The sequence below is a fragment of the Rhipicephalus microplus genome, chromosome 9, assembly GCF_043290135.1.
Source record: "Rhipicephalus microplus isolate Deutch F79 chromosome 9, USDA_Rmic, whole genome shotgun sequence".
NCBI classification, from domain to species: Eukaryota; Metazoa; Arthropoda; class Arachnida; order Ixodida; family Ixodidae; genus Rhipicephalus; species Rhipicephalus microplus.
Window position 1 is genome coordinate 83,948,258 of NC_134708.1, and position 14,508 is coordinate 83,962,765.

General features: G+C 46.6%; 1 protein-coding gene across 9 annotated transcripts in view; it reads right to left on the reverse strand.

Annotated features, from left to right (window-relative positions):
• LOC142771973 (DDB1- and CUL4-associated factor 1-like) overlaps nt 1-14,508 on the reverse strand; it is a 149,023-nt gene that overhangs the window by 67,395 nt on the left and 67,120 nt on the right. For all 9 annotated transcript variants that reach the window (XM_075874008.1, XM_075874007.1, XM_075874006.1 and 6 more), the window contains exons 15-20: nt 13,051-13,122; nt 10,307-10,388; nt 6,902-7,041; nt 6,108-6,189; nt 5,651-5,766; nt 684-776 (exon numbers count right to left, since the gene is read on the reverse strand). In XM_075874008.1, the coding sequence (XP_075730123.1) occupies nt 684-776; nt 5,651-5,766; nt 6,108-6,189; nt 6,902-7,041; nt 10,307-10,388; nt 13,051-13,122 (585 nt within the window). The remainder of the gene's footprint in view (nt 1-683; nt 777-5,650; nt 5,767-6,107; nt 6,190-6,901; nt 7,042-10,306; nt 10,389-13,050; nt 13,123-14,508) is intronic.

Consider the following 14,508-nt stretch of genomic DNA (forward strand, 5'->3'; position numbering starts at 1 on the left):
CGTTAAGAACTGTTTTGCGCACGCAGGATTTCAGCCCGAAGAAATGAACTTGGCCAGCACAAGTGACGACGTACAAGCGGCCGATGACATTGGACCATGCAAAACACTGAAACAGCCACAGCATGGGCAGCTCTCAAGGATGCCAGCATTCTACCTGAGAGCGTTGCCTTTAGCCATTACCTTAACGCCAACGCAGAGGTGATCTTGCACGAGGAGCTGAGTGATGCCGAAATCCCCAGGAGTACTCGTGCAGCTATCGTCACCGTCGATTAAATGCATGACGATGAAACCGCACGTAGTGTTCCTGCGGTCCCGACACAAGTGAAGGCGTCTCAGGTCGTGTACTTCTTGGACATCCTGCGTCGTTTTCTTAGCACCCATGACAACGATCTCGTCATGCAGCTCCTCACAAAATGTAAGCAGCGCATTCTGTCGTTGCTCGTGCAGAAGTGCAAGCAGTCAAAAATCGGAGTTTCTTTTTAAGTTTTGGAAATGAACTGTTCCCTCAAGCGTCGTGCATATTCTTTTCTCTTTATCTACCACTTTTTCCGCGACAACAAAATTCCCGCTAGAACAAAATTTTTCGCGGTCCCCGTGAACTTCGTTGTAGCAGAGTTTGACTGCATTTTCTTCAGTGCTTGCCTAATACCACGTGTGCTGTGGTATTAACCTGTTAAACTTACCCTGTTCAGGCAGGGCACCGATGGAATCTTCTCTGCTGAAGAAACGGGTGTCAGGGACGCTGAACCAATTGACCCTGACCGCAATGGCCGGAGCTGCGGGGAAGGATGAATGTTAATGAACATTTCACAAAACTTTAATCTCATGCCATTTCCCTAATATATGCAAGGGCTGTGAAAAATATACATATGGTGACAAAAATGACACTTCCTGCATTATGACAACACTTTGTAGACTGATATTGTGCCTCCAACGTAAGAAGACTTTTGAGCGTAATTGTGATTAGTGTCAAGAATTGAAGCACCTGACAAGTCAGAGAGCTTGGGGGAAAAAAAGAGAGAAGGTCGGCCTGACATGTAAATTTTGTTCTTACAGTAAAAGCTCGTTAACTCGGATCTCACAGGACCGGAGAAAATGTCCGAGTTAACCGAATTCTGAATTATCGAACGAACCATGAAAACAAATGGAAAACGTACACGGCACAGACAAACCTTTATTTCTTAAAAAAAGGTGCGTTATTTTTGCCTGCCTCGCCGTCGGAATTTGACAGAACGATCTTAATTAATCCTATCAGGTGGTGGTGCGCACGTTCACTGTCGCAAGAACAAACGCAGAACCCCTCGAGGACAGCGAGGGCTTCGGCGGTCTCCTGCACGGTGCGGCGACGTCGCGTCGGCTCATCACGTCTTTCAATATCATAACTTTTCTTTCAAGATCATTTGCTGGCTGCTGTGGCCGCTTAACTCCTGTGACGGTCGCCATGAAGCGCGACGGCAGCGACAACGCGCACAAACACAGCCGCAACACGCGAAGTCACAACACACAGAACCAAGACACGAAGTAGTACCCGAAGTGTTCTGTGGTAGTACACCGGTAGGCGTAGCGAGCAGCTGTTAGTAGACACTAGATGTGCCGGTGGCCCAAGCGCTTCCGCCACAGAACACCTCTTCCGCCGGGTGGTGACTAGCGCCACCTAGCCACGCCCATTCGTTCACTATCATCGTCATATTCTGCAGCAGTTCGCTCGGTTTCGGTTTCTCCAAAACTCCGATTCTGCCGTCGGTTACGACAAGCGGTGCTTGAGCCTCCAAGCCGCCGAGATCGCGTGACTCTGGAGTCCCGATAGCCCTCTCCGGAGTTTTCCGAGATAACCGGTGCACAGCTAAATCTCTCCGAATTAATGAGCATTTGACTTCATTGAAATATACACAGTTTTGCCGGGACCGCGCCGCGAGTTTGAGTTAACCGAATTCCCGAGTTAGTGAGGTCCGGATAAACGAGCTTTTACTGTATTACGGTCCATGAAATGAAAAATAAAAAAATAAAATAAAATGCGCCTAATATGCCTGGTCGACTCTCAGCTTGCAAAATGTTTAAGTCACATACACAACGGTAAGTTGAAAGGCCTTAGCTGAAAGCAAAATAAGATTTCTAGACTCTCTGAAAATATTTTGGTTCAAAGCAAGGCCTAACTAAGAAAAAAATGCCTTCACCTCCCCATGGGAATTGTGAGGAAATGCGAATGCATTTCTAGCGCCGAGAGAGGGCACCATTGCCATCAGACATTCACCTTCACCTACTTCTGCCATTGCTTTGAGAGGCGCCCAGTCAGTGAACGGTCGAAAGTGAGGCACAAGTGGACGGGAGTGTGGGGTGCAGGGAGGAGAGCAAATGGCAAGAGAAGGAGCGGCGAAGCACTGAACCTACCTTCTGCTACACTCTCTTGCACCACATACTCCGGTTGCTAGGGGCGACGATAAGCACGCGTGCCCACAGCAGTTGCTATGGGAGAGGGACTGAGAACGGAGACACCTGCAGGTGCGCGGCCGCCGCAGCCGGATGCCTGACATAGTCCGACTAAGAAATGCATTCGCATTAAAAAAAGTGGAGTTTGCATAAGCATTTAATATAGGTGGCTGACATTTACAAAGAAAGTTGCTCCTTAACATCCTAAAAAGAAAGCAGTGTATTGTATGAAGTCACTTAATTTTGTGAAGTTGGGTTATTAGGGTGAAACAACAGTGTGCCGTTATTCCACGAGTTATACGCACAGATTCTTTTCACACTCCCTTCTAATCGGAGGTGGAAGTTATACACGGTAACATATAGTAGGTTTTTTTAACATGGTTTGGGCTTCCTTTACCTGCGCCGACATCACACAGTATGTGAGCCTTTAGCATTTTGCCAATATCAAAACGCGACCGCCGTGGCCGCGATCGAAACCACATGTTCTAAATGTAGCCAAGTGCCATGACCACAGAGTGCTACTGAAGAACAGTGAACAGCGGCGAGCATGTGACACGCACCACGGCTCAAACACATTCGGCACCAATAACACGACCACAGCGCTACGACAACCAGAACAAACAAACCCTCCAACAATAAAAACAGCCTATCGGTGTATTAATGATCATGATAAGCCTCACTGAAAAAGGTTTTGCAGTTTTGCTAGCCAGGAAAGATAGGACATGGCCTCCGAAACTGGAAGAGTATGCACGCCAGTGTGCGCTTCCAATCTTGGAGGCCACACAACTAGCCCATATCTGCCAAATTCAGGGATCATGAATCCAGGAGATTTCCTCAACAGGAGGTGGGGGGTGCACTGAATTATTTGTCTCTATTTTTTTCCGACACACACACAAAAAATAAAAACCAAGAACAAACAAAAAAACATTGCGAAAAACAAGAGGGGGTGGGGTCTCAATCGCAAGCGCCAACATCGGCGTTGCGGTCTTATTGTGGCTTGGAACGGCTGAACCCACGAGGATAGGGTTTCCCACTAAAATGAGAGTCTCAAAGAATCAACTCAAATAGCAGAATCTATTTCCGTCAAAAGAACTCGCGTATATGTTTTCCTGGGACACACTTGAACGGACAATGAACGGGACGGCGCAGCTGGCTGCCACAAAAGCATGTGTCACAGTGTTGCTCACGACTAGATTTTTTTTTTTACAGGAATGCCAAATTGCATCTGGCATTTTTTCATGTCTTTACTGCCTTTAATCTACTGCTGCATTAGCCGCGTGCCCTCTGAGCTCGTACATCACTATCGCGTAGCCGCGACCGCGGTCAAGTGTGTGGCGTTTGCGGCAAATGGTAGTTCCCCGTGCACTTGGCTGCACACGTGCCCTCAAAACTAAGTCGTTTTATGTCATCTACAATCCCATCTGTCGTGGTTTTGTCCGCTGAGTTTGCAGAAAGCAGCGATGCTTTGACTGGTCGAGCGTTGGGTGCACGCACACTTTCGGGGTTCTGTCAGTTACTTCGTCGCCATACATGATAGTATCAAGAACGACTGCAGTTTCGTTCACAGCAGTTGTGGCAACGACAATACACACACTGCGTGTGCTGGTCGCACGCGTACTCCTGAAGCTGCGAGTAAGCTACTCTCGGCCTTCATTCGACAGTTCCTGTACTAAAGTTCCTATCACCTCCAGCAATTAGAAAATGCGTTTGGAACATTCGAATTGAGGCCCAATGAACATAGTGAAGTTTCGCTGACAAATTTCACAAATTCGTGTCTGCCCCGATTTGGCATCACTGAGATTCTACTGTATGTTTAGATAAACTCCTCTTAAATTCATTTATAAAAACGTCACAGCTTTGGCGCAAAGACAAAGCAATGAACACGATAGCGACAATTTGAAAGGTCACACGCAGAATGGAAAGCAGATCGAAACGTGCCCCACGTTTCTCGCGCACAAATTATGCATAAAATGTACTCACAGGTACGGATGAACGCAAATAAGCGTCTCATTTGTTACTTCGCTGAGTCTGAAAAGTGCACGCTTTTCGCGAAAGGAGACTGCAATCATTGCAATGAACTTTGCGCGCCCGGTAACTACAGCAGAATCGTTCACCGTAAAGCCAGAGGCCAGCCAAGGCGTACGATCCTCCCCTCCTCACTACCGCGAGATAAGGGCGCGCAAGGAGCATAGCTCCCCTTCTCTAAGCCGGGCAACCTATGCGTAGGAGATTAGAGCGGGTGCCACTGCGCGATGTGGCGACGTACGCTCATTGCGCCATCTTTCTGGTAATGCTGAAAACACAGCAGCGGTAAGAGGTAGATATAAATAGCTTGCCGTTTGAACGGTGAAAAACGTTCTCTGGGATGGCTCAGTGGTTAAACCCTCACTTTCACGACGCAGAGGTCCCACGTTCAATTACGCGCGCCATTGCCTTTCTTTCTGGATTTTTTTTCTTTCTTGCGTTTTTACATATATAGATACGTGTACATATACAGTGCATGACATCGACGCCGACGACGGAATCCAGCCGAGAGTGTCCATATAATTGCTATCGCAATAAAAATGGGGTGGGGTTTCGCAAAAAGCCTGGAGCTGACTGAGCTGCTTTATTGTCAATGCAGCCAGATCCCACACAGAAACTTTGATTTCCGGGAGATTTTCATGACAACCAACCGAACAGAAGAAACTGTTGAAATCCGAAAGTCTCCCGGGCAATCCGGAAAACTTGGAAGGTATGCTAGCCACTGCAAGCCTAACTTGACCTATCCAACAAAAAACCCAACATGGCGGCTTTCAAAATAGAGCAGCATAGCTCAAAACGGCCGATTTAGTCCAGAAAATCGAACGTTGGTACACAAATTCGTCCTAAAAATCGGTCGCAAAAATGCATTAGTGCAATGGGAACCCTGACTGTGCATTTGTGAAGTTCCAACAAGTCCGAATTTTTGGAGCCCGAAACATCCCTCGGCGACTGTAAAAGGTTCATTAGTGACAGTATATCTATTGCAAGACTATTTTTTATTTACTTTGTTATATTGAAGTTTGAGTGCACAAACTAAGCAGATGTTCAGGGCTAAACACAACGGAAGTGAAGAGTTATTTTCATGAAAGTACGGTTCCTTGAAATTGAAACACTCATGTTGAGTGCTATTTAAGCACAGGTGAAACACACGAGATACACTAGCAGTGCCCCAGGAATGGTGAAGACGTAATGAACTCACAGTTCGCGGAGTGCAGACGGTGTTGGCAGACCACTGGGGTTGCGCAGAGCTTCCACACAGGGGTCGCGCGGGCAGTCCCGCCTCCTTTTGCAACAAGGCCGCAGTGTCCGTCAAACCTGTCGATGCAGACGCAAACTCTCGGAAACACAGTCTAAATTCATGAACGCGAGGATGTTGGCACCGCCACCCAATGATGATAACATTGCTTCGCTATTATCTAGAAATGAATGACATTGCCTTTGGTACTAGGTGGTCGCTATTTCTACAAGTTCAATGTCAGATTTTTATCCGACAGGTGTCTGCATCTAGGAAATGCCTCGGCCCCCGAACTGTTGCTGATGCAGCTAAAAGCATAGCCTCCAATATTTCTTTCTGTTACGCAGAGAGGGGGAACTAGTGCGAAAATAGAAAAACAGTTGTGTGTAGCGCGCTAGGTGGATGGGGGCCACCAACTCACCTTTGGCCTGGAGATGCTGGTAGATTAGCTGCAGGAGGTCTTTTTCGCGGTAGCTGATCTTTGTCTGTGCCACCACTTCCGACTGAAACGAGAAACAACATGCACAGAAGCACCTCAGTAAAACATGCACTAAGCACTAGAGTAACAAACATTAACTTCATGGGCAAGACAACAAACTCCAATCTCAAGACTACAAGGACAGTTTTCAATGAGAACACTAACACTTGATAGTTTTTCCCCATGACTGTTTTTCTTCCCTGACGGAACCTTCAAGTGGTTTCCATAATTCAAACTGTATTCTAATTATGGATACCAGAGCATGTTCCCTAACACACACAAAGCACCAAAGATCCTGCCACGACGCGTGCACGGCTGATCAATGTCCTAGACCCACAGAAAAGACTCACAATTGACAGCCGTGTTCACAGCTGCCTCCCTATTATGAGAGTTTCGTTTTGCTGGGCGCAAGTTTCCACAATAAGGAGATCAACCTTCACTGGTTCTGGTTGCTGCATTCATTACCAGTACAGCCAAAAGTACTGCTTTTTTGCGAGAAGCCATATTTTATTTTATAGCCTGGCAATATTACAAAGTTATTGCACGTTATGTGATAAACACACATGTGAAATGCCTTTTATAATTCATCTGAAATATTGGATGCTCCGGCTTCGTATCATTCACATGCCCAATCTTCTGTCTCCTAATATAATATGCCTATGATTTCTTCGTTTCACGCATGTGTTCGGCGTTTCTGCACACAATTGCAATAACAGACATCTGCATGCAAGGCCCACCTTGTTGATCTTGGCAAGCGAGGATTCCATGCCAGGGCTCAGGGGTGCCCCCGTGACCCTCTCCACCAGTTCAATGCAGGAGGTGCAGAACTTGGCATGTTCCTGCCTCTTGTCCTGAAGAACAGGCTCTCGCATGAGCACTGAAACAATGAGAGAGACAGAGAAGAGACAAAATCGTATCTTAAGGAGTCGTTGATTCGACACCCATCAATTGGCATACTTTGGACTCATTCTTTCATCCTGGTCAGCATATGCGTTACCGTAATTACTCGAATCTAATGTGCACCTTTTTTCCGGTTGTGCGAGTTCATAAATCGCATGCGCGTTAGAATCGAGTGCGAAAAAAAAATGAATATGGTCATACTATTGCCATCAGCATTTCCAAAATGGCCGCCCCCTGCGTTCGTCGGCATGGCGCGTCGGCCATTTCTGCCTATGTGTTTCCCACGTGCGGCACTTCGTACGTGTGCTGAGGAGTTCGTCATCTTGTAGTGCATTAGCATCGATGGCATGGAAGGCCGACTCCAAAAACTCGAGTGCACCACGATGCCGCTTTTAAAAGAAAAGTCATCACGTGTGCAGAAACGGACGGAAATCGGGCCACATCGGGGTCATTAGGAGTTCCTGAAACGTGCGTGCGGGACTGGCGAAAACAAAAGCAGAAGACTGTCGACAACAAAGCTTCAAGCAAAGGCTTCACTGGACCACAGCAGGGTCGGTTTCCGCAAATTAAAGAGCTGCTTGCCGAGTATGTGCTTGAGCAGCGAGCGGCACAGCGGCCCGTGACGACAGAACTGCTCCAAGTGTACAGTTTTGGCACAATCTCAACAAAAGAATAAACACAAGGACTTCTTGCAAAGACCACAAAAGATATAAAGTCAAAGGATGCAACACAGTCGAAAGCACCAGTAAGGAAATTTTCACAGAAACAAAACATTTAACTGTCCTAGGTGAACCCCCATAGGGTTCATGTAACTTGAACTTCAAGACAACGAAACGTAGCTACACCACAATTCCACAGCAATGCAAAACTGACGACAAATCTCCCCACACATAATCCACTTGCACAAGACCAGTACATTTCATGATGTATGCAAATACCTCTACTTTGCATGCATTAGAATTGCGCGAAGCACCACCACACCACAGCCCTTGCATGGGTGCCACTTGTGCGAATATTCGAACGAATACTACTGTACTCGAATTCAGGTGATTGAAAATTTTGAAAATTCAGGTGATTGAAAATTTCGAAATGAACAAATAGCTGTATATGTGTCCACATAGAATGAAACCCCTGTGAAGGTGGTTTCGCTGCAATGATGAGATGCGAAACCGCGAAAACGTCTATCCAAGGGATATATATCCACACTGTCGTGAGGCCCCACTTCAAGGTTAAATGAACATGTTAACCTCACATCGAGGCATAATATTTAAAGTTTAGAAGCTTGCTATACCAGCTTGTATGCTCTAAGTTTTTAAAACATAACATATTTGACAGGTTATCACTTGCATTCTACCGAGAGACAAAGCTTCCTACCATTTAAAGTTGTTTCAATTTCTTTGAACAAAAAAAAAAAAAGGCGTTTGCACAGACCTTGTTTTAATGTTTTAAAAAATACTGTGCAGATTAGTTTGGGCATAAAAAATATGCCCATTTTTTCTTTATAACACGTGATATAAGGATACTATTCAAATTTGATTTGAAATTATCACTATTCGCTTTGAACCTAAAATCAGGCATTCGCATAAGCTTCTTTACACAATCTAAATGGTGCCAGAAGCAATTGCATGTACCAGACACTGGCAGTCACCATGTTGCTTATTCAGGCGGCATTTTCCTAATTCATAGCCACATCGCCAATCACAACAGGGACACGGAGGATGGCCATTCGCCAATATCAAGCTGCTATGCGCAGGCACATTTACTCCTTAGTCAAGTTTTTCTATTTGAAGAATGAGTCCAGACTCATTCTACCATGTTTCAGAAATGTTACGCCACAGCAGCACAGTAATATGTAGTAAGACGGTAAGTCGGGCCAGTTGGTTAGGATCCACCGTGAACTTTCTTACAGCGCAACACCAGAAAAAAAAAAAAAAAAAAAAAGGAAAAAAACAGGACAGGGAAGGAGTAGAACAGAAAGAAAAGACGGCGCTGACTCACAACTGTTGTTTATCGGAAAAACACAATTTCCAATATATTTTTTTCCAATAAACAACAGTTGTGAGTCAGCGCCGTCTTTTCCTTCTGTTCTACTCCTTCCCTGTCTTGTTTTTTTTTTTTTTTCTGGTGTTGCGCTGTAAGAAAGTTCACGATGCACAGTAATATGCTCTACCGTGTAGTACGGTCGCATCTCATTACTTCGAACACGCTTAATTGGAACTTCCGGTTAATTCGAACTTGCGCTGTGGTCCCGTCAAAGCTATGTGTATTCTAATGGGTGAAAACGCCCTATAATTTGAACACGCAAGCACTTGCGACGGTCAATTGAACATACCATGCTACGAAAATGCTCTGAGCACTATGCCCGTGTCAACATCTCCTACAGCTCAATGCTGCGTGCGAAGAAGGAAAAGAAAAAAAGAAAAAAAAGAGGCTGTTGCGGAATGTTCTCTCTCTCTCACGTGCCGATCTGCGACGCGCCCGTGCTACATTTCTGCCTTTTCTGTCCCTGCTTACAGAGACCCATCTCCTTTCAACACCGCACGCTAAAAGAGAGAGAGAGAAAAAAAAAAGAAGTTGCTGCGGAGTGTTCGTTCTTTCTCAAATGCCGAACTGCTTCTCTCTGCGTCCTCCTTTCTTGTCACGTGCTGGCCACGCTACGGCTGCGGCGCAGAGGGTGGCAGCGGAAATGCCGTCGTTGCCATTGTCTTTAGAAGGTGTTGGCGCAGGACTTAGGCGCGCGCTACTTCTTGCCAGGAGAATGCTGAAGCTGCAGTTAAAATGCTTTGCGAACTGTGGGCAAAATTCAGTAACTAGCTGCAAGGCAAATGTGTGGAAACGTGCATGACCGATTACTTCAATTAATGACGGATTTCCTGTTATTTGTGAATAAATGCAAGTCTTCTAAAGCTTCCCCTCGAGTTTACTTAACGCACATGTGCCACTGCATGGTGAGCGCTCCGTTCATTTAGCTTCTATTAATTCGAACTTCTTCTAAGTCGAACAAATTTTCGGGCCCCTACAAGTTCTAAATATCCACAATGGCATTGTTTACATAAGAACGGCATGTTTCACCAAGAGCATGAACACAGGACTCCTGTTCGCACGCTCTATGCTAACCGCGGCACTCTTACCTACACAATGCCATTATGAATGCAACCTACACAGCCCCAATACTAGCTATTAAAACAGCTACTGCAGACTCTTACAACCATCAGTGATTCAACTGGAGAGTGCCTTTTTACCTTGCAGCTGGCCGCTGGTGAAGAGAGGGAGTTTACTGATGATCTGCTTCACTGTGCTGCAGCGTGCCAAGCCACACAGTGCCTGCAATGAACATAAGAAAAAAATGAAACATGCGTGCTGCAAAAAAAGGGGGGGGGGGCGACACATACTATAACATTCAAATATGAACAACCTGATGCTTCTCAACTGGTATAGTCGTGAGCTTTGTGCCGAAGGCACATACCTATAGCAATGAAGCCAATTGGCAATTCCCGATTTCTTTGAAATGCCTGAGCAGCAGTAAATGACCAATAAACTTGTCGACTTTACACTGCTTTCTGTTCACTGCGTGCAGTTAGGGCTTGAAATTTGTAGATGTGATAAAATCGATGCCTATTCATAATGTGTAGCGTCACCTCACCCAATCATTTGAGAAATTCTGATAGTTCAAACTTCTTAATAATTAAAACAAAATTCAGAGGTCCCCTCTAGTTTGAATTAATGAGAATCGACTGTATATAAAAATAAGAAGTACTAACACTGCATAGAGAAACACAGATCATAAAAAAAAGTAGAACACATTGGTAAGACTGTACAATTAAGAAAAACATCCATTCCGGTTACACAGTTCACGCAAAGCCTTGTTACGGTAACACAAATGAAGATAAAAATATGCGTCCAAAGCCGAAGGCGCCATTTCAACTACAGTCGAGCCCGCTTATAACGAACCTGAGCGTGATGCGGCATTCGTTTGCTGTATCCCGAAGTTCGTAGTAAATGAAAGATAGCTTTTAAAAAAAGTTGCGAGCGAAAACACACTTTTTTTTTACCCCAGAAAGTCCGTGATGCACGTGTTTCGAAGAGCACAAGCTATAAGGGCGGTCTCGAGTTCATTTAAAAAGACAGGGTGCTCGTTCGCCGAGGCCCGTGGCATAAGCTGCATGAAGCACTGGCTCCAAAGTTTCGTCATTCTCGCAATCTGATTCCTCCTAATTGCTCTCGCCACGTACTTCATTCACAATGCCCCAATCTGTGCACAATTCCGCAGTGTCGGCATCATCATCGGCCGTAACTAAACCATCGAAACAGATGTCCCACCCGCTCTCCCAGGTCGGAGTCGACGACGTGCTGCCATAAATCGCCGCGCAGTTCGGAAGCTTCAGGCTCGGCATCGGGCCCGACGTCGACGAAGTCGGCCTCACCAAAACAGTTTTGCGCGCATGTAGCCATCACTGCCACCCACGAAATATTCACCATCTCCACAGCTGAATACCGAGATGACCGAAGCGGCAAGTTGGCTGCAAGGTAGTCAACAGCTATGAGCAAGTGCTCCACAACGCGGCACCTAACGCGCTTATTACGCTCAAGCCAAGCGGTTACACTTTCGACGTTTTGTTGAGCGGCAGGAAAAAGCGTGCTAGTCCTCCTGTTAGCCATTGTGACCACACATGCACACCAAGAGCAAGCAAGACGTGCACACGCGACACACATGCCAGAATGCGTGGAACAGCTCTGGGCCCATTTCCAGTCAGAAAACTAAGCTTATTCGAGCCAGAGTGGCGGGCGTCGCGGAGGGGTGGATACGGGCGAAGGGGTTGTGATCAAGAAAGGAGAGCAGACTTGCAAGAGAAGGGCAACGAGTTGCGATAAAAAGAGGGGAGGATGCGGCGGGAGGGCGACCTTGAAAATCAAAACACACGGGAAGGAGGCACGTTGGGTAGCTTGCTTGAAAGGTCCGCGAAACTCGCACGTAAAAAAACTTGGAAAGAGCGCCTGCGTGCGCAGAAGTCAAAGCATGGCTGCCTAGATTGGTGCGCGTGGCATTGTTCGAAGAATCGACGGCCGTGGTAAAAAAACCGTTTTGTTGCGCCGGCGGGTGTGCGTGGCCTCACGAACTTCGATATTTCGCGATTCGTTCCGCGCAAACTACCAGCCGTTTTCAAGATCCGCACGCGCGCGGAAGACATGCTAAGTGCGAAGTGAGCGAGAACAAGTCTTAAACACGAAACGAATCCCAAATTATCAGAGTCGGTGGGGTAGCATACGGTCGTGCACTAGACGCAGACTATCGGATACAGAGGGTGGCCGACGATGTTTGCAAATGGTCTGGCCACTCCAGGCCGGCATTGCCAACGACAGTACCAGGGATCAAAAACAGGGTAGATGGCCGACCGGTCTTCGAAAGATCAGTGGCAGCGGCGACTGGCGATGCGGGGAGCTCAGAGTAGCGGGGGGTCAAAGGACGGAGGGGTGCGTAACAAAAAGCAGTTAGGGCATGGAGGAAGGAAATGTCTTTCCTTCCTCCATGGATTAGGGAGAGCGGCAACTAGAGGGTCGCGAAGGCAGGGTCGGCCTTTAACAATAAAAATGTATTGGCACCTCGCCAATGCCTGATCCGTGGTCGAAATTGGTTTCCCGGGAAGTAGGCAGAACGCTGACTTCGTTCGCTGTAACCGATCAGCGGCGCTCGGAGACATTCGTTGTAAGTGGGATTCTGTGCCATTGAATCAATGTATATTTTCACAGTCACGCGGATATTGTTCGTTTTAAGCAAAAGTTCAATTTAAGTGGGGCCGTTATATGTGGGCTCGACTGTATATGTCCCAGCAATGACTCTTTCTCTTGCCATCCTTTCCATATACCCTTCATTCACAGCTACACATGCTGGTTTAATCGACTACATTGATATTTTTCCGCGCTAATGGTGATATCATTAACAACTAAGACAACAAATATGCTCAACATGCAAGGTAACAGGACTCACTTTGCAAGCAAGGGCACGCATCGAATCCGCATCAGTGATGGGGCTCTTCACAGTCAGGAGATTCAGCAACACCTGAAAGGAGAAATTGGTCTGCAAGCCTCGTCTGCCAAGCACGCCTACTGCATTATCCTGCAATGGATGACTACCAGAAAAGCTGAAAGTTTTATCGATACGGACCAATCAAAACAACCGGTTATCTTATGATTTCAACACATTTCATAGCCGCTTTTATAAGCTTGTCAATGCTGTCTCAACCAGCAAGAAATATTTTGCCAGAAAAGCTTACGAAGCTTACTTGATTACCAGCAAGGTGTCAATTATGACACCAGTGTACACTCGGCTAGGCCTAGATGTTAGTATCAAGCTTGCTGCTGATAATCCACGAAACCTGCCGCAGCGGTCTTAGTAGACCTGGCGTCCAACTGCTGACCCATGGGTCACTAAATCGAATTCCAGCCACAGCGATCACATTGTCATAAAGGCAAGATGAGTGCTGGGAATGCCTTCCAGCATTTCGGAGCAGCCACTGGAGCAGGCAAAATCTGCAGCTCTCTCTGTGTTTGGAGCATGCACAGGCTTTTCATGACACACACAGAGGAAAAAAAATTTAGCTTTAATTCTGTTTAATGTTTCCTCAGTTTACATAATAATTTATAAAGAAGAAGAAAGCCCACAAAATAAGCACTAAAAATAAACAAAAGCACGATTATGCACAGAAGTGGCGACATAAAACAGTGAAGGATATTGCACGAACAATTAAGCTACCTGCAGCATGAAGTTCTAACAGAGCATGCGCACACTTGAATAGGCATGTGCATGGAAAGGCAGGGAAGCAAGAGGGGGGGGGGGGAGTGCAAAACCAGCCTCGTACATTGACATGAACGGGAGGGGGGTGCTGCGACGAACCTTTGCCCCCCCCCCCCCCCCCCCTGAAGGGGGGCAATACCTGAGCACGCCTATGCACCCCCCTTCACATTCAAAGCTTTTTACAGGGAATCCCAGTTGATACGTACATACGCACCGCGAATGCGGCTAACTGCACACTAAACGTAACCACCAAGTCCAATATGCACCTTTTACATGTGCCATCACTGCTAAATAAGGAATAAATACATAGTCACAGCAAATATTGCCTAAACTGCCCACCACCGAGCCATTTATTTTTGTTTACCAAATTTCAGGAATAACTGGCACTCTCGCATGGCCATCCGATGGCACGTGGTGCATCAAGGTGCATTTTGAGCTGCGAAGTCCTGCTACTTAGCGAAAACAGACTCTGCTTTTTTGAGAGGCGGTAGGGTCGCAGAAAGCCAATCATCTACTGGCAAGTCACGTGCAGCGCTTCGCCTACTTGTAGTACACACCATGCCAAGCCGCTTGCGCCCACTCCGCTTCAGAACGTGCACAGATGCGGCGAGAAAGCTATAACGCAATGATGCGAGCTTTCTGTAAGCGATG